The sequence below is a fragment of the Lontra canadensis genome, unplaced genomic scaffold (genome assembly GCF_010015895.1).
Source record: "Lontra canadensis isolate GAN:19392208 unplaced genomic scaffold, GSC_riverotter_1.0 scaffold112, whole genome shotgun sequence".
Classification (NCBI taxonomy): domain Eukaryota; kingdom Metazoa; phylum Chordata; class Mammalia; order Carnivora; family Mustelidae; genus Lontra; species Lontra canadensis.
Window position 1 is genome coordinate 411,735 of NW_022631106.1, and position 26,709 is coordinate 438,443.

At 46.6% G+C, this 26,709-nt stretch overlaps 1 protein-coding gene across 2 annotated transcripts in view; it reads left to right on the forward strand.

Annotated features, from left to right (window-relative positions):
• PRKCE (protein kinase C epsilon) overlaps positions 1-26,709 on the forward strand; it is a 298,944-nt gene that overhangs the window by 241,400 nt on the left and 30,835 nt on the right. For both annotated transcript variants that reach the window (XM_032840308.1, XM_032840309.1), the window contains one exon: positions 24,598-24,736. In XM_032840308.1, the coding sequence (XP_032696199.1) occupies positions 24,598-24,736 (139 nt within the window). The remainder of the gene's footprint in view (positions 1-24,597; positions 24,737-26,709) is intronic.

The window sequence follows — 26,709 nt, forward strand, 5'->3', positions numbered from 1 at the left end:
TGGCAGCTCTGCACACACCGTGTTGACTGGGAAGCCCAGTGTGGTACGGTATCATAAGCCAGATATTAAAAATTAGGGGAAAAGGCAGAAACACAGTGGGGGACAATTTCCATGGAAAGCCTTGAAGTAACAAAAGAGACAAGCAGAGAGACAGTTTGGTCAGCACCGCATCGTCGCCGACTTCAACAAGGAGATTCCGAATGTTGTCTTGTAAGCACGGAAGGTGACATGTAAGGACGGAGACCTTCTTAGGGATAAAACATAAGAACAAAGGTCCCTTGTGCTGGTCCAGAGTAACTATGGGACCTGGAGGCTTAGGCATTGACCTGTCCACAGGTAGGCCTAGAACATGGACCCAGGAGAGCCTGGTGTTTGACCCAAGTCTCTCTCATTTGAACAACAGGATTGAATCTCAACCTGGAACATGAGGAGCAAAAGTTTGTTCTTGGGACGCAGACACTAAGCCGGATTGGGGGGTGAGGGGTTGAGGGCCTTGGCTCCTGGAGAAGGATCCAATGGCTTATGAAGACTTTTCTTTCACTGGTTCCTGGGAACCATGGAGTCGACACAAATTAGTAGAGCTAAGTAGGCAGATTTGTGGGTTTGGAGGCATAATTAGTACTGTTTTTCTCTAGTCTTGACCTAACTGGAGTTCACTGGGTATGTAATGGAAAAAAAACAACCAGCCTGATATAAAAATACAGGAAATGCCTGCAATCACTGCTGATTACAGTAGCAGCTTTCCTTCTGTTATTTTTGTGAAGGAGAAAAAAAAAAAAACACAACAGCATTTGTTAGGTTTGGTCTTGCTTTTTTTTTTTCCCCTTTCCTAGGTGGTAGAAACAAAGTGGCCTATTAGTTCTTTTTAGGGCATTCTTTGCTCTAGCTAAATGATGTCACTTCATCTTTATAAGTAAGGGGTGGGGCAGAGGCAAGAAGACATTCAAATTCTTATCATAAATAAAATTTCTTTAAATACAAAATATATTCAAGTGATTCTAAATGTGGCTTATTAGCCCTGGGGGCTCATGTTTTCTGAATTCTTCCAGTCGCTAGTCCCTCCAGGCTGTTCAGAGTGAATTTTGTTTTTAGCATAGTGCCTCTTTTTGCAGTGTGGTTTACATTAGGGCTGGAAGAGGTAGTACCGTTTCCAGCAATGTCTTTTCCCAGAAACCGTCACCTCTTAGCAAGTGAAGACACTCATACAAAGAGATCTTCTGAACCAGTGGACTAAAAGACACACAATGTTCAGACAGAGAGAGCTAGATTCTTACCAGCCAGGAGCTAGCAAGGAACACCCACCCAGTCTGTTCATGATGTTCCTCTAGCGTATTTCACTTCTGGCTTGAGGATTCTTAATGCCTGTGGCTGGAATTGGGTTGGAAGTTATGGTTATAATGTGTCTTTTAAATGCCACCTGGGAACTGGCTGGATTCTCCTAGCTTTCTGTTGGTGGGTGCCCCAGGGGTCTACAGACAGGTGGCCCCTTGGGCACCACCCAGAGATGCCACACTTTGCCTATCGAGCCTCAAGGCTCCTCTGTTTGTAAGGCTCTGGGAAGTGTTGTCATTCCAGACAATAGACTTGGGGAACTCAGCTCCCCAGCATGGAGCGCAGGGGGGGAAAAAAATAAATAAATAAATAATAGAATTTTGTTCTCAAGCAACAGCACCATTGAGGGAGAAAAGTGCTGAACTCTGTTTCAGAATGCTGTATTTGGCCATAGTTTCTTCAGCCGTCTGATGAGATTGGACCACGTGATTCTTGACTTTCCTCTGATGTGGTTCTCAGCCGGGGGTGGTTTTGACCCCAGGGGCCAATGGGCAATGTCTGGGGTTCATCTCAGGGTTGGGGGGGCGGGTTCTAATGTGGCATCTAGCGGACGGAAGCCACAGGTGACACTATACAACCTGCGATGCCCAGGATGGCCCCCAACACAAACTATCCGGCCACTTTGCCCAATGGTGCCAAGGCTGAAACTCTCTGCCCGGCTCTCGAGTTCTGTGATGATGCAGCACTAATGGCACCGAGAAGTTGGGAATTAACAGGTGCCTCGTTTGGGCACCCTAAAAAAATCAGATCGAGAGGCTGACAGGTTTTTGAACCCTTCTGAAGATAACAGGAAGGCATAGGGAGAGATTTCCATCTGCCATTTCATTTCCTTTTCTCCACTCTCCAAGATTCTACAAACCACCTGAGATCGTATTGAACTTTTTGTGGAAGAACTCCAGCCATGTTTGAAGAACCAGAGGAGTTTTTATTTTCTGTAAATATTAACCAAGAAAGATATTTAATCTACCCATACCATAAAAACTGCAATAGTCTAAGTATGATCCTCTGTTCTTACTCATGTATTAATAGCAGTTTCCCCGCCCCAGGTGGCCCTCATTTGGTTAAATGAGCATGTGATAGGATCCTTTGGAACCGCTTGGCCCACTCCCCAACTAAAACCCCTTCTCTCCACATAAATTTTGCTTCAAACATAACAAAACCAAAAAAATTTTAAAGTCATTTTTCCATCATAACTCGATCAAAGCAGAGCACCTTAACATCACCCCACCCTTTAATCTTTTTTGGGAAGGTTTCTGCCAGTAATCATTTGGTGTTCTCGGGATTAAAGGGATTAAGAATACACCAGTAGACAATTTTCCCTTCTACCTTGGTTCACCCATCATAAAATAGACTTTGTATGGTTTATGGGACCAGACTGCCTTGAACATTTTATGGCATGAGATCAGTCTGTGAAGGCACTGCCCCCTGTCCCCTGAGTCAGGCTCCACCCTATGCCCTGCTAGAGAAGTCTCTGCGTTCTAGTCTGTCTGACTCCGGGATGCCTACGGCCTTTACCACCTGTCTCTGACACCTGCTGTCAGTACCCGAGAATACCTGCCCAGTCTGCAGCTCAGTAGGACCTGACATGGTGCAGGGGATGTTAGGGGATGGCTAGAAAATGGTGACCGGTTTGTTGACCAGAAATTCTAGGTTGATGGTCAGGTTCACCAATTTCGGGATGTCAGTAGAAATATTTGTGTTTGAAAACAAGCCAGCATGCCATCTCTGAGCGCGTACTCCCATGGCTCCATACACCTAGATATATACCCACAATGACACTCGTGAATGGCTCTGTACAGTTGGCTCACTCACTAAGCAGCCCTCTCCTAAAACTGGGTTTGTGGGTAGTTTACATGGAGCAAGGCGGACTAAGGGGAAAAGGATTTATGCCTGTTCCTTGTGTTTTTTTTTTTCTTTTTTTAAATCCCATTTCTTTGGTCTTATTGAGGTCTAATAGGACTCCAGTGAAGCACACACTTCTTATATGTGAATAAACCTTTCCATGACTAGAGTGCTGTATAATGCAGATCAAGGTAGACTGTTTCTAGAACCCCTGCAGTCAGTACCACCTCCTGGGAGGTAACTGTTTTGGACATGGGAAAGTTTTACATTCGTTCTCTTTAAAGATGATCTTAGTGTTAAAATACCCCAAACAGTGCTCATTGTCTCCCTCTGACCTTGCCTGGGTCTGGGTTCGTATGGGAAGCTCCTCACTTTGAAAACGATCAATAATACTTATTGCGGGGTTAAATTGTGTTTGACATTAAGTGTTTTCCATATATACCCTCATTAAACTCTCAGGATTATGGCCTATGTGGTAGATAATACTGTCCTCATTTTGCAGATGAAGAAACCGAGACTTCAAGCTGCAACTTGAAGCAAAAAATTCCATAGGCAGGAAGTGGGGGATCCACGTGGGAGCGCGGCCCGGGGCACTATCGCCTGTTTTCTTTACCCCCATGCCAACAGGTGTTTGCCTCCATTATACATAGAGGAGTCTGAGCAAAGCCGGATTATTTTTCATGTAAAATTGAATTTAATCCTTCCTACTAAAGCTTGAGGGAAGATTCTAGAAACCTTTACCAGACTACCTTGCTGTGGGTCATTGCAGCAATATTTACTGCCCATTGGGCATGGTTTCTGAAACCTCTTTCTGGGGTACTATGTTTAATCTTTAAGAGGAAGGTTTACTCAAGTTCACTAGGAAAATGTGCAAATACAAGGAAAGGAAGAGGCTTACAAAGGAAAACTTGAGCCCCCCGCCCCCGCCTTTTTTTTTTTTCCATCTACACACTGCTAAGAGGAAATTCAGGGTAAAAAGATAAGCAAGTCACACATATTAGTGTCTTAAACTATTGCCTCCAATTGTAGGACAGTTACTGAAAAGTAGGAGACTGTAATAAAGCTTAGTGAGATCTTGAAGATTAAGGAATTTGGGGGAAGTGTCAAAAGCACTACCCAAAAACAAGGGATTACTTATGGGGGGTTGGGGAATGAGTGAATGATTTTACCCATTTACTCTTAGAATCCTTAAGAAGTCTGTATCACATGGATCAAAAGCAAATGTAGTGGTTTTAAGGACATACTGTATCTTGTTCCTGCTTCCACCCTCTTTGGTATTGGATGATAAGGCTTAGCACCTTCCCAAGCACAAAGAAATCAAGTTGCCAACAATGAATGAAGGAAAGGAGTGTTTATGGGGCACGTGCTGTTCTGACGGGGAAATAGACTCAAGACACCGCCGAGTTCAAGCAACTGACGGTAGTCAGGCAATTTCAACAAGTCTGAAAAGTGATTTCAAAATGCTCGCTTATAAATGAAGAGTTGTTAGTGGTCAACAGTGGACCCTATTCTCATTTCTAATTATAATGGTGTTTCTGCCTCCTGAGCATCATAAGGATTATGAATAGACAGCCACCTGGAGAGAATCTCCTTTTAAATACTAACCTAGTTAACCTAGTGAGCAGATGTTAATATCATCAGTTCCCTCCTCCTCAATGAACATTACCTGGTCGGTACCCTTGACATTGCCCTGTGTTCATTCACCAGTTGGAGATTTCTGCTTAGGTGAAAAATGACCATGAAGACCCATGGCTCTGTGTTTATGTGAGAGCTTCTGGGTAAAGGAAAGAGATCATAGTCTTTGTACACAAAACGTCGCTCATTGATCTAACTTTGATATGCTACAAATTCTTTTAAGGACTGGGAACCAGTCTTCCAGCTCCCTGATCTTCTACATCTAGCAAAGATCTTTACCCAGCCAATGTCATGAGTGACAAGGATGGAGGTGTTGCATGTTTATATAATGTCTGGTGGCCCTAAACAATTAAAAATATTTCTTCACAAGGAACCTCTACTGAATTGGTAAATATGGAGAATCTTGAAGAGAAACATTTATACACAGTCAAATCTTTTCTGAAAAAAAAAATTTTTTTTTAAAAAGGATATCTCACTTGAACAATCTCACTGGGGCACAAATAAGACATTTCGGTAATTATTTGCAATGGTTTGTTGCTTACTTCCACCACCAGTTGCTCTGTGTTCTCTCTCTGTAGCAATTTCTCAGGTTCTTCTCTGCTGTACTTTAGTCTTCTCCCTATATAAAGCTTTAGAAAATAGGAATTTAATTGCTTTCTACTTAAAGAAATCTAAATATTAGAATAAGTGTCTTTGGAAGAATATTTGGGAAAATGAACTGATGGGCAGTGCCACAGTTCATCCATTTTGGAGAACTCAATAATCCAAAGTGTGTTAGAAGGGAAAAATGGGCACAGTCCCCATTATGTGGCTGACAAAGAGGATTGTTTGGTTTCTGGTAGACTGTGCTCCTCTAGAAGTTCTTTGGAACCGGTCAGTAAGTGAACACAGAATCATTTTTGGTAACAATGACTGGGTTTAATATAAAAGTTAGAGTTTATGGGAATCAGTTTATCTGGAACCAAGGAATCTTTTCTGAAGTTGGCACATCAGACCGGGGTTGGTTGTTGCCAAGCAGGGCTTAAGGAGGGGAAGGGAGAAGAAAAGTCAGTTTCCTACATAGTGTTCAGTCTATATCATTAGGAGGGAAATGATTTAGTCACTGACTTCATTTAGCCAAATACAACTAACTGATGGACTTTTTCCACTTTTTAGTGTCTTTGATATTTCCCTTCTCCTAAGTGCATACATGCTAATAAATGAGGATGGACACACACACACACACACACACACACACACACAGAACATTAACAGTGGAGAAAAACAAATGTTCAACCTAGGACAGTGAGTCATTCATAATTCACATTAGGATTAAATAAGCATGAAAATCAGAGTCCATTCCATACACGATTACCGCCAGGACAAAATGGAGTGTGAATCAAAATCAAGTTGTACGTGTCTTCATTGTGTCTAAGTGAAGTACCTGCTTAAAATGATTAAAAATTACTGAAGGAAGTTAATCTCTGCAAACAGCATGGCAGATCCAAGCAACAGGATCGAGGCTGCCAAGTCAGGGCGCTAATAACCCAGCAGGTTGGTTCTTGTAGAGAGGGTTCAGGCCATGCTGTTTGATCAGCTTGGCATCCAGGCTGTGGCACAGGCCAACAAGAAGTTTCCAGAAGAAAATTACTTAATGGATCTTTCTTTAGTCAATATTCCCAAATGCCTGCTGTCTTGGAATCCAACCACTTTCAGCCCACAGAGATCTCTCTGAGTCTCCTCTGAAGTACCTGTGCTCATTCTTAGTCAACCCACAGGGTTTTTTTTGTTGTTGTTGTTTGTTTGTTGTTTGTTTGTTTGTTTTAAGTGCCTGTTCCATCTCAGGCACCACACAGGGTCCTGTGGAGATAAAGTGGTGAACTCAACATGGTGCCTTCATCCCTTCTTTGAGCCTAGTTTGGGAGATAGACAAATAAGTAGGCCTTCAGACTGCACGGCATGAATGCTGTGCGAGGACAGATCTGGGTGCCTTGGGACCCCCGTAGAAGGGGCCCTGAAGCTACCTGGGGAGCCCATGAGAGCTTCCTGCCAGAAGTAAGTGATGGGAGTTGGCCAAGGAAGAGAGGGAAAGAGTGTTCTAGGCAGAGAGAACGGTTTCTGCAAAAGCCTTAATAGGTATACCTTTTATTTGACGTGTATCAGTACTTAAATATGTATTTTCCATTTTCATGCCAGCTTAAAAGCTTTTTCCCAGTGGAAACTCGCTTAGTATTCTCAGGTCTCCCTACAACCTCCGGCATGTGGTAAGAGTTTGACAAACATGAATTCCCTTCCCTCTTGTCACTCCCAGGGGTAACGCCACTGCCGCAGCCTTCCTGGGAGCTGGCAGGCTGGGAGCAGGGAGGGCAGAGGCCAGCAGGCATCCAGCCGGGGAGAGGGCAGCCCCAAGGAGGACCAGGCAAGGGGAGCAGAGGCTCCGGAGAGTGAAGATGCCTCTCTAACTCACACTTTTCCTAAGGCCTGACAGTGATAGATTTCTCTAGATGAGCTCCTTTGAAATCCAGGTAGCATGGCTGCTGTGTAACAGCTAGCGGCTGTCTGTGCTATTTTCAGCCTCCACACCCTTGGCCTGGATGTTGAGGGCCAAAGTATGGAAAGAGCAGGGCTTGAGGGCCAGAAAGCCTGCAGACTTGGGCCTTCCCTGCTGGCTCTGTGCTTCAGCTTCGATTCTTTCTAACAGCTTCCAGGTCTGTTCTGCTCAAAATCATTGACCCATGCCCTTAAACAATTTGTCACTGATACTTCCTTCTCAGATTGCTAAAACCCTGGACTCTTAGAATCCTCTTAATACAATGGCCCCATAGCAATGATTTCTCCAGGTTTCAATAGTGGCTTAGTGTTTTCTCTTATTTTGAAGTTGGTGTAGAAACAGCTGTGTAGGCTATTTTTAAAGAGAGAGAGAGAGAGTTCGAGCCCTACACCAGCATCTGATCCTAACCTCTCAGCTTCTGTTTGTTCGTGGGTCATGTCAACATACGTTGTGTGACTGCTCTCCGTTCCAGGCTTCTCTTAAGGCATGGAGACGTACTATACGGGATATTGCTTATTCTACCGTTCCTGACTGCTTTTCACCATACCGGTGTCTCTTTTCCATCAGTTCTGTGTACCTACTAGCCGATCTACAGGCACCTGTGAGTGTATGAGGCCCAGCAAGCTCTCTCCACTCTCAGAGTACACTGGTCTGGCTCCTGAGAGAGTTCCAAAGTGGGAAGCCTTCAAGAGTGAATGGCTGTCATCACGGCAGCTGGCTACCCCTGAAGAGTGAGGGATTTTTAGACTGGCCTGGGACCCGTGGCTTCATCAGGGGTCTTAGTGCCCAAGAGAAGCTCTAGCAGACTTGCACAGGAAAGGAATTTGCTGGACAGTGATGGAGCAGGTCACAGATACAATGGGCAAGCTGGAAAATCAGTGAGAAACGGGCAGGGACCAAGGAGGCTGGACACAGCCATGCCTCATAGACATGACCACAGCTGAGTCCCTTCACCTGCCTGCCTCAGCCTCAGAAGTCACAGGAGCACCACACTGGCCAGACCTTGATGTCCCATGTCCTTCCACAACTCACACACAGGGGTGCCCCCCCCATCGAGTCAGCTGGTGGGACTGGGTGGGAAATAAAGTCTAGGTTAGAATAGGGGCACAGCCACTATTCTATAATTCCTAGCTCTGTTTCTTCATTCTGATTTCCTCTTCTGGTGGTTGTTTACCATTGTGCTGCTCCCTTATGGTGTCACTTGTAATGTGGTCAGTCTGGAAAAAAAAAAAAAAGGCAGCAGGCATTCAGTTCTGTTTATGGGGCAGACCATCATTTTTGTGTAGGTGAGGGAGGAGTATGAAACTAGTGGTTTCAATGATCAAGTCTGGAAATTGCTCACGAAGGAGAATTGGAACTAGTATCTGTCAAGGACGCACCTTGTGCCAGGAACTGGAATGAATTTTTACATATTATCTTATTTAAGCATCTCAGTGAACCTTTGAAATGAGTAATTGTTATCCCCATTTTACAGGTGAGATACCTGAGCCTCAGTGAGGTTAAGTTACTGTATTCACATATCATAAATAAGAAGTCGGAACCCGAATAATCTCCAGACTTGTGTCTGTGAGATGCTGCAGCCTCCTGCTCGGTCTCAGGCCGTTTTGCATTAGTAATCCTTAAGTGGCATCATGGAAAAGTCCCTGTTTTGGTAAATGTTTCCTAATCCTTATGCCCTTGACCTGTAACCAATTTTCCAAGGGCCCCAAATCTAGATCTCCGGTTGACCATTAAAAATAATATTGACAAGTCAATGAAATACAGTTATTGAGAAATCGGGACTGAACCAGACCACCACCCCTCATAACCTTCTGAGCTGGATATTGGGGTGACCCTGAAGTGAGCCTCCCCAGAGGATGACCCAGCTGTCAGAAAGTACTGATCTCTCCTGGCACCTGGCCCTGGAGCAGGCATTGGGGGGGAGGGGGCGCTGGGGAGAATACGGACAGTGTAACTGATGTGTACTCTCCTTCAAGGAGCTTCCAGCTGGTTCGAAACTCCTCCAGTGCTGCTGGTCTCTACCACCCGGTTTAGACCCACATAGGGGGTGTGGTTAGGAGGCTGCTCTGTGGGGTGCAATTCCTGGTCCCCACACCCGAAGCTAGCAGTAGGCTTCTGGGCAAGGCATTCATCCTCTCCAGGCCTCAGTTTTGTCATCTGTAAGATGGGGGTGATGGTGGTACCCATTCCAGAGAGTTTCAAGGGGACTTGAATGAGCTCACGTACGTGAGGTACATGAGTAAATACTCAGCAAACACCATTCTTGAGCAGGTGGCCTGCTCCTGGTGTCATCTGTAGGTAACAGAAACTGCAACTTAGAATTCTGTCTCTTATAAGTCATCTCACAAAGGCCTGGCATTTAGAAGGTGCCCAGTAAATACTCATCACTTTGTGGGAGAGAGGAGAACGTGGGCCAGAGTTCTTTCCAGCCTAAACGTTCATAGCGCTTTCATTCCTTGACACACTGCTTAGTGTTTTATTAACTGATGCCTTTTTCCACGCTAGAATGTAAGCTCCAGGAGCACAGGGACTTTGTTTCCTCCAGGCCAAGGTCAGTACATACCACATAGTGGTTGCTTAGTCAATATCTGAAGGCATGAATGAATTTTTTTGTTCCCTAAAAAAGGAAGACAAGCCAGCTAGCATCTTGTGGCCGGCCTCTTCCCTGGGACCTCCTGAGGCCTGGGCTGATGATCTCACTGTCCCATAGACCCTAGCCCGCTGTGGGTTCTCACTAGAGCCCACCCACGGAAAGCTGTCCATACCTGTCCCTTGCCCCAGCTCTAGCCAACTCACCTGCAGGGCCCAGGGCACAGCTTTTCAGATTAGCAACTGCTTAGTTTGATGTTGTAAAACTCGCTGGGAATTGCTGCCATTTGGATTTATGATTTTAATTGTTTTATAGTTTATACTTGTGCCCTGCGGTGATTTTCCATTAAATCAGAACATCAGTGTTTCGAAAAAGAACAGGTATGGTTGTGGGTATATATATCTTAACAGCTAATCTTTGGCAATGAAAACTAACAGTCATCAGCAGATTAGGAAATTAGCATTTGTTTAATTAACCTCCATGTGGGGCTGTTAGTGCATGAAAATAGTGAGGTGGTTTTTTTTTCAGCTTGCTAAGATGATGGATTTTGCATTTGTATATTCTTAAGGCTTCAAGAGTAATTGTTAGCATCCCCATCTCTGTTAGTGTAAATGAGCAGGTAAGAATAAATTGCAAAGTTGGAAGGAGACCAACACCACCAAATATAATCTAAGAAGCCACTTCAACTTATTGATTCTATGTAAAACATACACTGTATACATATGTATTATACTATATGTACATATATGAATTACATAGGTATGCATATACAAATGATTAGACTAAATGTTTATTACATATGTTAATACTAGGTACTTTATTACATGTATATTACGTATATACTTAATTACATATATGCTTTTATTACATATATGTATTTTGTGTATAATAGGCAATATATGACTCCCCAAATCCCTCTAGGTATATGTATATCAATCATACTATATATTTATTACATATGTAATGTATTACATATATAACTTTATTATCTATACTATACAATACTACTATTACAATATTACAGTTATATTTACTATATAATAAAGTACCCCTTATGAATAATACGTGAAAGAATGGGTTACCTGTTGCCTGGACCCATTCTCACACAGCATGTTACCTACTTTATTACATATAAACTTCATGGTATATACACAGGCGATATGTAACTCCCAACAGCTCTGCATATATCTGTGTCTACAAGTATTAATTTGTCTCTCTATCCGCAGCACTATATATGTCCCATATATAATTAAACACATAGATAATGAAGTGTGTCACCAAGCATAGAGTACGATCCCTCGAACATAGAGCCATGGGTGTACTGGGAGACGTTGAAAGCACACCCTCACAGCACCTGTTCCTGACCTTTTTAGTTGCCACTGGAGTTCAGCTCTCGCCATAGCACTTGCTAAAATAAGTTCTCAAGTCATGATTTATTTCTGAATAGAATATGTGGAGAACTGAACCACCAACAAATTGCACACTTTGGTGTTGAATTTGGCCACTCCACTTGCTTTCTGGCTGAGAACCATCCCTTTCAGAGACCTCCTTGCTGTCTCTGGGCAGCTGGCTTACCCCACATACTGGCTTCAGTCAGAACCAAGTTGAGATATGTGCCCTGTACAGGTAGAAATTGCTACTTGTCGTGCACGCTCATGGTAGCTCCAGAAGAGGAAAACTGAAAATGCTGACTCTGAGGGGGTCCACCTTGCCCTGTGTGTATACCACATGCCCTCAGTACCCTTCCGTGACCTTGACTGTAATGAAAGAGACTGTTTGAAAGCCAGATATCACTTTTCCCAAGGCAGAGATAGGTCAGCCTATATCAAGTACCTCCCTCCATCGAACATAACCTATTACTGTTTCATCCACATCTCTGGCCACACAGCCTGCTCTAGTGTGACAATAAATGCAGCTGGTGATTGCCAGCAAAGTCAGGAAATGACCGGCACTCTGAATTTTAGCCGAATGACATCAAGAAAATCCAATCCTATTCCAAGAACGGTCCGAGGGTTAAAGGAAAGGAAGCAGATGACTCAGGCAGAACTCAGAGGCCGGGTAAGCCAGCAGCCACTAGAAGGGATATAGGCCCCCTCTAGCCAGGATCTGAGAAGTGGTATTAAAGCTGTGCCCCCCCATCCCATCTCCCCCACTAACTCTCCAGAATCTTCTCATCCATCTGTGCAGGTTCCCTGGGGGAAATTATACCTCAAGCCATAATTATGTGCCCACGTTAGCTCAGTGACTCTGAAAGATTTGCAACTAATTCAAAAGACTGATAGTTTGGGAGAAGGTGGTTTCTAACGAGAGGAAGCAAAGAAATATCCAGAGCACAGGGCCCCCCTCAGATGGAACAGAAGAAAGGGAGGGTCAGGGAGGGCAGCCAGAAGGCAGAGGAGAGAGGGGCCCAGGGAACTGGACGGTTGTTGAGCTGGGTTCCCACTACACCCACTAGCTAGGAGGAAGAGGAGAAGCCACTAGGTCCTTCCTGGGGGGAGACTGGACAGTTCCTGGAGACCGTGGAGCTCCGCTCCAGTAGGTTTTCTCTGAACGGATCTCCTTCCTGCATGGAGACAACTGCTGTCTTGTGCGAGGGCACATCTCCCATCGTCACCGCAGAGTTGCTGCTTTCTTTGCTTTTTTACCCTGAGCAGAATTCTGGAATTCCTTTCCCTTCTTCCCCTTGGTAGATTTGAAGTTTATAGTTCTTTTCTTTACTAAATTTGTTCTCTGGGCCAACCCCGGCACGTGATACCTCCACTGATCTGGAAAGTATTCTCTTGAAAGATATAATTTACCATCATCATCATTATTATTTCTAAATTGGAATACCTAAGCATAAAGAGAAAATATCAAATAAACATAAATAAGGGCAAATGCCTTCATCTCTCTGAGCCTCGGGTAGATATTTGGGCTTCCTTGGGCTTCCTGAGTTTCCTCTCTGGTTGTCCCATTCAACACTGAGCTTGTGCGCAGACCCGCCGCAGCCCGCTTCTCTGCTCAGACTGCTGCAGCCACTCCCTTTGTCCAGCGCAAACCTTCATCTGTCACTACCCAGTTGGCCTGTCCACTTAGATGTCTCCAAGTCACCTCAGATGCAGCATGTGCGAGCTAAGGTATCGGTCGATCCCTGCCCTCACTCCAAAGCCAGGACCTCCCTGGCACATAGCAGCTGCCCAGGAACTATTCATCGGCTGGAACAGTAGAGGCTGCCCATTTAATAAACTCCACCGGATTTTGTGCTCCCTAATAACAAAAAGGAGGATCTCCTTTACCTGCCTCCTGCTCATGGACCTGTATACTCTCCCCCTCCACTGGCTGCAGGCCTGAGCCCCGGACAAATGTGTGGGTGTGAGCAGAAGCCTCTAGCGGTCCTCGGGGGCATGTGTGCATGCGCACACACGCGCACACTCACATCTCTGATCAGCTGAAGAGCACCACACGGTCTTAAAGCAAATACCTTCTAAGGCCAAATTAAACAAATTCAAATGTGAGACTTCTTTTTTTAGGAATAATAAAATCTGTTTTCTGTCCCTTCAGAGGTCAGTCCATTTTCAGCTCCCTGGCCTCACTTGAGGCCTCCGATATCCTCCAAGTAACTCGGGTGACCCTCACTTTGCAGGAAGACGTGCTTTCCCTACATCCCCCTCAACTTGTCCAGTTACATTTGTGTTTCCTCAGCTCTTTATCTGGGCGGAGGTGACCCGCGAGGTGCCGACCCCTCTTCTAGCACGCGGCCCCTTGAATGGCTGGACAAGGAAGACCTACACTCACTAGTTGGGGCAGCTTCTGGTGCTGACCTTGAAGAGTGATGTTCTGGACCCCTGTCTGGGAATTCTGGGCATGAGGAGCTGTAGTCCACTTCCGCCAGGCTCCAGGCACACCCCCAGGAAGGTTACTGTTGGTCCTTTAGCTGGAGTGGCCCTTTTTGTCATGAATGCTGGCTAGATTTTGAGCTGCAAATTGCTAGGGCCAAGAAGGAGGCAGCCCTGGCCTTGTAAGGGCAGTGGGGGTGTCCTGTTTGTCCCTGTAGTGTAGAACTTACCATCCCCAGCCTTCTGGCCTCTGTCCACCTCTCCCTGCAGACCCCTCCTTGAGGACAGGGACTGTGTCCTCACCCCCAGTAACCTCAAGGCCCACCACAAAAAGCAGTCTCTGAGTGGCAACCCTAAATACTGTGGAACATGACAACCAGGGCCAACTAGGCAACAGAGGCATGAGGATTTGTAATCATGCCATTAACTGGACCATCACTGGAGTGGACTGAATACAGATCCGTCTCCTTGCGACGCTCAACCAACAGCGAGTGCAGGCACTTTGCAGGGCTCTGGGGACCGTGCTGGGAACATGAAGATGCAGTCGCTGTTCCCATGGAGCTCCTGTGGGGGAAACCATTTACTTAAGGAAATAAACAAGCAGAGTCCTTACAGGTTGTGGTCGTTGTTGTGGAGGAAATGACTGAGATGACTGAGATTCAGGGAAGGGTCAGGAGTAGGGGGTGGCAAGTGGCAGTGGGCTGCTTAGGCAGGGTGACCACTGATAGGCCTCCCTAAGGAAGAGAGGTTGAGGCATGGACCTTAATGACAAGGGGTCTGTTCTCCAGGGAGAGGGAACAGCCATGTGGCAAAGGTCTCAAGGCAGGAAAGTGCTATCAGAGATCCCTGGCCTGGTGGCTCAAAAGACGGGGAGGTGGTGGCAAAAGGAGGGAGGAGGGCCAGCTCCAGGGCCCAAGCTCGATTCTTGGGCCTCCACTCTGACTGCCATGGAAACTGCTGGGGTGAGCGGAGGGGTTCTTCCTGAGTGTAACAGGAGAAGGGACTGAGGGGTACAGGAGAATGCCAGATTCGGCTGCCTCTGGTGCCTTGACCTTGGTTTTAACAGTTTCTAATAATGTGTGTTAATAGTTCCATATGGTATCTGAAAGCATTTGTTTGGGTCGCCTAACTGCCTGGGGCGTTGATTTCCAAATTCCCCTGCCTGCTCCCTGATTTTCTCATCCTTTGACCAGCAGGTATTGAGGTGCTAGGAAGGATCAGGCACTGGAGGGGCTTCCAGGCCCCGCCTTCACAGGTGTCCATTGTGGAAGAACAGACCCTCCTAGCAGGGCCTGTGCCGGGACATCGAGGCAGGAGACAGCCTCACACACTTGGGAAGCACCCAAGCCCCCCAGGCCCAGGTGTGGATTAAGTGGGGGTGCGGTGAGGGAGGAAGCTAGTGGAGACCCCAAAGCACCTCGCAGAGCACAGCAGGAAGCGTGTTCGTCGGGTGCCCCTGAAGAATGCGAGCAGAAGGAGAGCATCGTCTGATTTACGTTTTGTACGGAAAGGCCCGTTGGCGAAGGTTTGCTCTGGAGTGGAAAGGGAAATATTTGGTGTGCAGCAGCCAGGACTGCAAGTTCAGACTTCACGAGCTCCAGCTGCCTTCGCTTCCCAGGATCTCAGACAAGAAGGGTCCTTGGGGATTAGCTCATCCAGCCGTCTTTTCTCATATTCGAGGACAGCGAGCTCAGAGAAGTGACTTGCTTGAAGTCGTCCCTGTCCTTGGGCCAATCTGTATACCGACTGAGCCCCAAAGAGCCATTTCTAAGTGCAGGTTGATGGACGGCCTGGAGAGGAATTGGGGGGAGGGAGGGTCTCGGTGTAAATGTCATGATGGTCAGAGGGGCCAGTCCCATTGGCTGGGGACACAGGTCAAGGCCTATTTCCCGTCAGTGGAAGTCGGGATATTTATCTGTGTGTGTATCAAGCATAAGAATTTGCTTTCACTACTACGGATTAAAAAAAAAAAAAAGGTAATTAGATATAATCTCACAGTCAGATAAATTATTCTGCAGGGATTCCAAGTCTTAATGTCCAGGTAACAGCCCCAGGCTGTTTCTTTTGGCTGTGAAAGGGGTACCATTTCACACCTTGGGTTTTCCAGCTATCAGTGTGGTAGCTGGAGGTCTGCTGTCTTCAGACTGGGGTCGTCAGTTTGGTCAAAACAACACTGCGTGGCTTATCAGTTACATCTTCTAACTACCTTGACATGAGTCCAAAACAGCTATCACCCCAACAGCGACAACCGTGCTCTCCATCCCACAGGAGGGTAAGATGTAGATACAATCTTTTTTTTTCCCCCCTCCTCAAGCAACATAGCTAAGTGGTTCAGAGCATGGGTTGATGTCAGGCGAAGCAACTCTGTCACTCGCCACCTGTGTGTCCAGGGCCAGGGGCATAGCCCCTCGGATCCTTCTTCCTCATCTTTACAACAGAGGCAGTGATAGTCCTACGGTGTCCCCAGGCTGTTGGTGAGATTCAATGAGATAATGCATTTAAAGACTTATACTGAGCCAGCCTACAAAAGCATGTGGGAAAAAAACAAAATAGTAGTTAACTATTCTGTCCTAAATGATTGAGCTTTTCCTTTGAAAAGACTCCGAGATTTCCCTGCAGACTGGCCCAGAGTAAAACATTACCACTGACTCTCAGGTATCAGCGAGGCAATGGAGAATTTTGAAATCTTGGCTCTGAAGCAAACGGTGCCTCTCCTTTTGACAGAGCGGCATGAGGACCCCTTTCCTAGGCTTTGTGCCTGTGGTGGCCCTGGAGTGATGTGGCGTTCCTGTGAGTGCTAAGGGGTGGCCGCCACAGAGGGACTCAGGAGGAAGGACAGCAGCCGGTCAGCGACGGTTGCCCCACTGTCAAGGGGAGTGTGCTGTATTGAAGGGGAAAAATTGTCTTCTCGGGAATGTGTGGTTCAGTCTATGAAAGCAACATCTGCCCGAAGAGCCTGTGTTCCCATCTGATTAACCACAGTCATGTGCTAGCCTCCACTCTTTGTCCAAAAACAAGCAGAGTTTCTTCATAACCTCCCCCCCGAGGGCCTGCTCTTTGGTGATCCAAATACTTGGCATCCTGAGAAGTAATCTTTCTAATCTCTTATCTTCAAGTGAATGGAAGAATGTGCTGTCGTTTGCGTGGCGTTGGGGCCTGAGTTTGGGGGAATTAGCATGCCGGAGGGATATACCATCGAGAGTACCAGGGAAACGAGGGCATTAAAAATGGAGAGGCAGAGTGAAGAAGACAGGGACATATGGGTCTTTTCCTTTGGAGTGAGTTTTCAAGTCAAGCAAAAAAAAATTTTCTTTCCATTGTTTCTTATGTGCGAAGGTTCCCCAGGGTGCCAACCCTTTGTTAAATGCTCGTGGTTTCCAGAAGAATTTTCTGACCCTTATTCTTGGCGAATCTACCAAATTGGGAAAATACAATTTCACAAGTCGGAGAGGATTTTTTAAGCTAAGATAGCTGAGGAGCTGAGGAGCCCAGGACTCCACCCAATTTCTGCTGTTCCCTGCCTGCCCTTGCTTTCTCCCCTGGGGCGCTGGTGTTCCCTTGGGTGCGAGATATCATTCCCCGGGCCCAAGGGAAAGGAGCCCGTGATTTTTCTCCCAGGGCTAGCCTAGACGTTGCAGTCTCTTTCTGTCTCTCAAGTATCCTTAGACACTTTCGCCCCTGTGTGGTAGTTACATCTGCTCTGTGGTCTTCATCCCATGAATTCTGTCTCTGTGGTTTATACACACTAGGAAGGGATAAGTATTTCTCCATTATTAAAGAGTTTTTAGGGGCCTACTGACCTGCCCCAACAGGGTACGTGCATTTTTAAGAAATGACTGTCAGCGATGCTTGGAGACTCTCAGAGACCGTTAGTTACTCCTGGAGTAACTAGCATGCGTCAGGCAGGCACTATGCTAGAACTGTCACATGGATTACTTCATTCAATGATGGCAATATTATCCCCATTTTACAGATAAGGAAACTGAGTCCCAAACATATTTGGGGTTTTCTTGACTGTCTTTTGAGTTTCTGGAAGTGATCTGTGTTCCCACCTCAAGGGAGCCTTTGTTATATCATTGTGCCCCTAAATCACACCTTCTCTGTCAGTGACTGTGAACTCTGGGCCTCTGTATTCCCCCTTCTCACTGTGAAGCCTGCCTTTTATAAGCACAAAGGAATTTGGGTCCCATCAGGAGATAGAGATTTCCAGCTCGTGGATCTTATATTTGATCTGAAAGATGGTCTGTTGTGTGGAGTTAGCCCAGCACTGCCTCTTACCAGCCATGCAAGGGTGGGTGAGAGGCTTACCTTTCCTGAACCTTGATTTCCTGAGATGGTGAAAAAGGTGGGTTGATGGTACCAAACACCAGCAGGGCTGTTGTGTTCAGGCTTCCTGTCTGTCAGGATAAGACGGCAGAGGACACCCCAGACAGATGTACCCTTTCCTGGCAGCCTTGCTCTCCAATCCCTATTCGGCTTAATGACCCGGGCCAGACTGTCTTGGAGCTTTGATCACTATTTAAGACTCAGAGCAGTAGTTGCCCACCAGCGGTCTTTCAGGGGACATTTAACAATGTCCAGAGCCATTTGGGGTTGTCACACTGGGGCAGTGGGGAGTGTTGATAATAGCATCTTATGCGTATAAGTCAGCATTGCTACTAAACGTCCTACAGTGCCCAGAACAGCCCCCCCATGACAAGGAATTAGCCAGCTGCAAATGTCAGTCTGGCTCCAAGGTTGAGAAACCCGGGACTAGAGGGGCATTGCAGAGCCTGTTCCTTACCATCTTCCCCATAGCTCACTGGGACCTCTGGAAGCTGGGGAGAAAGGGAGTTTCCCTGGAAGTTCTCCCAAGTCCTTACTTACCCAGTAAGGTAGCCTTCAGTCAGGTTCCAAGTGACAGGGGCTATGATAAAGGCATTCTGCCTGGGGAAATGCCTTTGTCATAATCAGAGACCCCCCCAAAATCTGAGACTACTAAATATGCTCACTATCATCATTGTTACTCAGCCTTGTTCTTAAGGTTCTAACATAATCAGGCAAAGTAAATAAGTTACAAATGCAAACCCTTAAAAGGAGAAAGTAAAAATGATCACCAGTTACAAATGATTTGGAAAATCAACCGGAAGACACCTTTGCAAAAATAAAGAACATTCATGTAGTGGCAGGGCATAAAACGGTAAGTAGAAATTAGTGACTAGTGCATACACATGCAACCAGAGTAAGGATATGATGGAAAAGAAGATCCCCACTTATAATAGGAATTTAAAATATAAAATAACAACTTGGATTCCCCAGGAGTAGACTCAGCTGCGATTATCATATAAGCCCCAGACAACAGTGCTTTAATTAAGATACAAGTTTATTTCTTTTTCATAAGAGTGTTATCTGGAGATAAGAAGCCCCATGACCATTTCTGGGGCTTGGTCCTTTTCTTTATGGCTGAAGGTGACTAGAGGCCTCCAGGAGTTATATCCTCATTCAGACAATGGGTAGAAGGAAAGAGAAGATAAGCCTCTTTCTTTTAAGACCTCATACCGTTGACTGGCTAGAACTTAGTTATATAACTGCATGCAGCTCTAAGGAAGGCTTTAAATTCCACTTTAGTTACACCACTGTGTGCAGGGCTTAAAACACCGACAACAACAACGGTGTTCTCTTGCTAAGGAAGAAAATGAGAATGGGTATTGGACCGACCAGCAGGCTGCCATTAAATATAACAAGAAATGCACAAGATCTATAGGAGAGAACCTTAAAAATGCTCCTAAAGGACACAGACAAGGCTTGAATGAATAGAAAGACAAACAATGTTATTGGATAGGAAGACTCAACATCATAAAAATTTCAATTCTCTCTGAGTTAATTTATAACTTTAGACATGTTCCCAATAAAAACATCACCAGGATTTTTTTAAAACAAGACAGATGATTGTAAAGTTCGTATGGAAAAGTAAACAAGCAAGAGTAGCCAGGAAATTTTGAAAAAGAAGAAGGGGACCAGCCCGACTGGATGTTAAAATGCATCATAAACGTACAGTAATTTCGAAAGTGTGTTATAGGTCAGCATCATTGAATGAGGAGTACAGAAGTAAGTCCAAATCCTTATGAGGAGCTGGGACCAGTATTTGAAAAAGGTGATGTTTCAGTCAATGAGGAAAAGATGAACTATCCAGCTTATGGGGTTAGAAACAAACCCTACTTCACACCTTTCATCAGGCTGAATGCCAAATACATCAAAGACTTAACGTTTATAAAATAAAAGCCATGAAAGTACAAGGGGAGACGTTGGGAGAATGCTTTTATAACTTTGAAATGGGTAAAGCCTTTCAAATTAAGGCATAAAATCCAAAAAACATACAATAAACCACCATAAGCAATGTCAAAAGTTAAACTGGGACAAGAATTTGCAATTCTTATACCACTCAAAGTCCATTTCCTAATATAGAAAAATCTCCTTAAAAAGACGAGAAACAAACACCATAAAGGAAAAATGGCAATAGTTCTCACTCACATACACACAAACACACACACACATACACACAAAGATATCTTTTAAATATATGAAAAAATGCTCAAACTTAGAGAGAAACTTGAGAATATACCAAGATAGGGGCTTCTGGGTGGCTCATCAGTTGAGCATCTGCCTTGGGCTTGGGTCATGATCTCAGGGTCCTGGGATCGAGCCCCTCATGGGGTCATCCACTCAGCAGGGAGTTTGATTCTCCCTCTCCCTTTGCCACTCCGCCCACATGTGCTCTTTCAAATGAATAAAATCTTTAAAATATATATATATATATATATATACTGAGATACTGCATTCCATTATCAGACTACCAGAAACTCAATCACATACCATGTCAGCAAGGAGGCACTATCGGTACTGCTGACACAAGTGGAAATCCTTCAGCTCTGAGGAGGGCAGTTTGGCAACATCCCTCAAACTCCACATTCCTTTTCTAGCGTATTCAGACATTTCTTTTCTAGAAAATCTGTACAAATACCTTCATATATTTATAAGCTTATTCATAGCAGCACTGCTCTTAAGAGCACAAGCTCGGAGGCAGGCTAAATGCCTTGCAGGAAATGTGGCAGAGCGTTGTACAGCCATAATAAAGAATTAGGAACCTCTTTATGTGCCAAGACAGATCTCCAATACATAGTAAGCGGAAGAGATAAGGTGCAAAAGATCACATGTAGTCAGGTCCCAGTTCGTTAAAAGAGGGGACATAAATATATAGTCACACATTCTTGTTTATGCAGAAAGTGTGACAAAAACAAGACACAAGGAATGAACAAAATGCAGTTGCCTATAGGGGGAAAAGGTGGTGTCTGGAGAACAAGTACAAGAGGAAGAATTTTTACTGTTTGTCCTTTTATACTCTGAGTTTTAGAACATATGAAGGTATTGCTTACTGAAAAAAATTGATCGAAGCTATTTAATAAGTAAAAGCTCATCATATTGACTCCTATAGAGGGGAAAGGATTTTGCTGTATTTTTTCCACTATTAACAAAAATGACCCCATTCCTTTAAAAATGTCCTGGTCCTCAAAAGTACCCTGTCCTTGTATTTGAGGACCGATGGGGATTCATATCTAGGCAGAAGTCCCTCTTTGCAAAGCTATCAGTCCACAAGTTTGATGAGTACCTACTTCGTGCCTGGCCGCTGACTTGAGCACCAGGGGAACACCCATGAAGGAGAAAAGCCTACACACCCTGTCCAGCCAGCTGGGCCTCGGACCTGGCAAGGCTGAGCAATGATTGTCCCTGACCTTCCCAGGGAGGATTTAGAGACCCCTCGTGAACAGGCAGCACTAAAAGCCAGCAGGTGGGGGATCCTGCAGCAGGAACGGGAGGTCGAAAGTCGGAGGTCCCCAGGCAGCAGTGCCACTAAGGGGGAGGGAGGGAAAACTGAGAGGGGTCGCCCTCAGCCAGCTGGGCAGCAAGCAGAATTTCAGGGACTCCACCCTCCTTCAGCAGCCCTTGACCCCCAAGCCCCTTGTAAGGAAGGGTGGATGTCCTCTCTCTTTTCCTCGGCCGCAGCAAGCGTGGCCCTGGGCGGCCTCGGCTCTCCCCTCCACTGAAACCCGCACTCAGGAATTCACTGAGACAGACAGGTTTGGTCTTGGCCATGGGAGTTATTTTTCTTTTTAATGAGACTGTAGACTCCAGGAGGAATCAAGTTTTAATCGTGGCATTTCTGGTCCCCAGGGGACTTTCCAGCTGAACTCATCTTCTCTGTCACCAAGGAAAGGAACATAAGTCACTGTCTCTTCCACGGGGCTTGGTTTTGTGTGGGGAGGCCGAGCTTCAGAGAAACACAGGGGAAATTTGAGGAGGTGAGTCGTGGCAGGATTTCTGGCATCCATGGCAGGACTGTGTGAAGACACGCTTTGGCCTGAGGCCTCCCTTCCCCACAGCAGAGGGGCAGCTGCCTGTGTGCTTCCTGCAGAACATCGTTGGCCCTCATGGGCCCCCTGGGCCTTCAGCGTGGGGCAGCTTCTTCCCTCAGGGAGCAGAGGGGACAGGCAGCAAGGGGACGGTGTGTGCTCAGGCCTGAGGAGGGGAAGGCAAAGAGCAGAAGATGGGGAGAATAAGACGTTCCACCTTCTCCTGCCCTGAGTGGGAACTGTGAGCCGAACGAAATGCTGAGTGGAGCTTTCAGATGGGAGGAGCTGAGGCTGGCTTGGGATCTTACAAACCTACTCCATTCATACAAAGCAGAAATGCGCCTTTCCAACAAGACTTTGAAGAAGGGAGCTTTGAGAGGTCATGCGTGGGGTCCTTTCTCAAATTGGGGTTGGTGGCTCACACTGGAAAAAGTCCATGAACGCAAAGGCAGGAAACTGAAGGAGTGTAGTGCACAGAGGAGGAATACCAGCCTTTGGAGCTGGAGGGACCAAGTTCAAGTCCCAGTGAAGTCAGCCTGCTCGTCACCTTTCAGAAGTCACTTAAACTTCTTCCGGCTTCCATCTACTTGCTGCTGCCACGATCAGAGCAAAGCACGCTCTTCTGAACCTTCAGTGTTGTTCAGGTCATGAATGTGGTTTGCAGCCCACAGAGGTGCTTTCCACACGTTTGTTATTGCTGTTCCTAATACACATGTTGCCATGGCGATCATCATGCATGTGGGCCGGGCAGCCCTAGATTAGGGAGCATGAAGGGGTTGTAACTTAGCAGGGCACACAGGTTCACTTCTCAATGACGCCCACATTTGCAGGTGGGCAGACAGAACCCCCGGTTCCCTCTAACTCCGTCTCCTCGTGAAGGAAGTGGGTATAACTCTATAAAGGCCTGCTACTCCCACATACTTAATCTCAACCCTGCAAACAAGCAGGAATGGGTCATCCCAATTCAATGGTCGAGGTAACGGACCAGCAAGAGGACTTCACCAGGGCGATGCCGCCCTAGGGATTACACCCCAGGCCTCCCGTGCCCAAGTCCATGTTCTTCTCCCTTCCCTCCCACCCCAGCCAGAGCTGAGCCTTGACCACACACGGTGGCTAGCGGGGGAGGCTGGGGACCCTGGTCCCAGGGGCTCAGCTTGGTTGGGCTCACTGTTCTTTCTGTAGTTCACAAGCATCTGCTTAGAACAGCATATTTTATGAGCTTTCTCTTTTCTCAAGAAGTCCCAGCTGTAAGCGGAAACAAGGCCTCGGGTGCAAAGCAGGGAGGCCCTGAAGTGCTTCCTGCCCCACCTTTGCACTCAGGCCTGGATTCCTGATGGTGGCTGGAGTTCAAGTCCAGACGTCAGCAGGCTTGTGAGAAAGGCCCCTCTTGCTCTGGGTGCAGGGCAATGGGCCGCCTTTGTAAGACCCTCCCACCCCACCGCAGCCCAGCATGGCCGCTGAGGGAGGGCCATGATGGGGGCCTCCCTCTGACAATCTAGGTCCTTCTATGCGGCAGGTGTGGGGTTTGCAGATTTGGTTGGTAGAGGGGGTTCCTACCCAGAACTTCAAATTTTATACAAGAATCTTACATGGAACTCCAAACTGTAAAGCAAGAGAGCTGCTCTGGCTGAGGCCAGCATCCCACCCCCCACCCTGCCTGCCTGTCGTCTCCCATGGTGCTCACTCACTGCACAGAACTGCCTGGGCTATGTAGGGCCTGGTTGTCGCCACCAGCGTGTCCTCCCTCCGGTGCCCAGACCCTTCTGCCCTCTGCCTGCTTGCCCTGTGAAGACTGTACTTGCACACAGCCTGTGCGGCCCGTGCTTATACAGGGAGGTCTCTCCTTGTCCTCAGCATGAATCAAACTCCTCTTGCATTCTAGGCTTTTTGGGTTGGTCAACACACCTGTCTTTCCCCACCATCCACCAGGGTCCTTCACTGCCTTTGGCACCCACAGTGTGCGCTTTCCCTTCCCTCCCACCTTTTCCCTTCATGCTCTTTTTAAACCTAATCCTCTCTCTGTGCTCTGTAGGGTAGCATCTGATTCTGACGTGGTTTTAGCCGGGTCATGGATGTTAGCATGCATCACTCTTGTCCCTCCAGCTTTCCCTATGGTTCAATCAGGAAAAACGGGGATGACTTACTTCTTCCTCTCATATCAAACTCTAAATAATATGGATTTCAGCACATAGTAGGACTTCAACAAATAACTACTGATTTTATTAAACCACAGCAGTCTGAGACATTCCTGGTGTTACTGAAGCCCCCACCTTGGGGAGCACAGAGGCACCTCTGGGGGTTGGCCGGTATGGGCGAGAGCCCTGGACTGAGGTGTGTGGCCAGCTGATCAAGCCTCCTCAAAGGCTTTCCTCCCTGAAGCAGATTTCCCTGAGATGTGCACATCTCTCCCACCTTAGAAAGACCCTATTGGAATGACTGAGGCATTAATTCTGAGCCATCTCTCAGGGATTTGAAACTGGACAACATCCTTCTGGATGCAGAAGGTCACTGCAAGCTGGCTGACTTTGGGATGTGCAAGGAAGGGATTCTGAATGGCGTCACAACCACCACATTCTGCGGAACTCCTGACTACATCGCACCCGAGGTAAGACGGTGCACAGAGGCCCACCTTCTTCCACCAGGGCTGGGGCAGGGGCCATTCATTTGCACTAAAACCAGGAGAGATTCTAAGGGAGGAGAGAGAAGAAGAAAGGTAGAAGGCTTACTGATTTCTCCATAAGGAAGTGGTAGTGATGGAGGAGATAAGGGGCCAACGGTGAGCAATGGGCCATTCCCCATGCCAGGGCAGAGCCTCGCTGGGTCTCGCCCTTCCATCTCAGTTCAGAACTACCAATGGGCTAGGACCAAGAGAACTTTGTAGACTTGTATCATCTTTACTTCTTAATAACCAGAATAAAGGAGCACCATCAATAAAGGTGGCAATTAGCTTCATCAGCAGTAACGTACTTACAGTAAACCCCAGGTTTATTTGCCATTTCTAGCATAGGGGTGATTCTGCATGGCCGGTGCCCAGGGTCAAGCAGGAAGAGTAAAGCGTGCTTCATTGTAAATGTAGATCAGAGAAGTTCCCTGAGAACCTGACTGATGGACTGCCTTTTGTGAAGTTGTTTGCACGTGTTGTTCATCATATGGTGCTTACTGGCCTTGAGTTTCTCAAGCCAGTCTTGCCAAGGTTGAGAGATACCTAGTGCAGTACAATTCAGATTTAAGACGAAGTGTCTTGTAGCTGCTCAATAAAAATGGCCTCGAGGGTTCTGACCATGTAAGATGAGAAGGAGATACCAGCCCCCCATAAGCACTGCCCATGGTGCACAGGTGCTCGTTACCCCATTCTGGCTGCGTTTCCTTTCCGTGGGCATTGTGTGAGCACCTGCTAGACGCAAAGCACTGTGGGAAGGAAGAATCGACCCAGCACTCCTCACTCTCCTAAAACAACTTCTGGTCTAGAGGCAGTGGCCTCTATGTTAATGGCTAATTAAGCAGAATAAACAGATGCAAGAGACAAGATGATATCCTTAGGGATAAGGGAAGGCTTCTTGGGACACCTGGTAGATGAACTGAGTTGTGGAGAATCAACAGGATTTCCTTTGGTGGTGGCTGTGGAAAGCATTCCTGAAAACAGCCGGGGGGTTGGGGTGGGGGTGGGGCAGCCCGAGAGGTTCCATATTCCTGGGCTCTGAATCCTTCGGGGCAGGGGCTGTGTTCCTGCGTACTCCCAGGATCCAGCATATAGACCAGGCTCTTAGTAACGGTTGGTTGAGTGAATAAATGAATGTGAACTTGAGACACTCCAGTGTGAACAAAGATGAAGGGATGAGGATATTCTTGGCCTTCATTCAGGAGAGGAAAAGAGTATAGCTAGAACACTGGCATTCTTCATGCTCATAGTCATGAATGAAACTAGAAAAGAGGACCAAGGGAAGTGGCCTTGATCCTAGAGGATCTGTAGACCCACTAAGAGTTTTCCAGTGGAGGGTGTCCGGGTCTGTCAGACCTGTCCCACGAAGAAGACAGGCAACAGCAGTCTGCCTCAGAAGGCAGAGAATACGGAAGAGACAGTCAAGAGACTTCACAGACCTGACAAGACATGGCGGGGGGGCGGGGCTCGAGGGGACAGGTAAGGACGGTTAGTAATAGTTGAGCTCCCTTTAAAACCTTTTAACCTTCTAAGAGATCTGAAAGCAGAGATTTCAATCAGTCTTCCTTAGCAGGAACACTAGGAATTTAATCTTCCAGGAGAAATCAGTGAAAGCAAGGGCCCTCAGTTGGGACCTGCATTTTTACCGTCTTCCTCATCATTCCTTCTTAGCAGAATGCCTGGTTCCAGTCCTCTGTCACCTGATGCCAGAGTCAAAGGGTTAACAGGCCAGAGGAGTAGTTAAGGACCCAGCCCAAGACAAAACTGTCACTTCATGATGAACCTCACATCCACCCAGCTCTCACGGCAGGCAGTCCATTGACAGGAGTTGCAGCGAGAAGCACTGACCTCTCTGTTTATAATGAGGCGCAGACGCCCTTCCTTCCCATTCCTTCCTCATGCTCATGGCGCACAGTCAC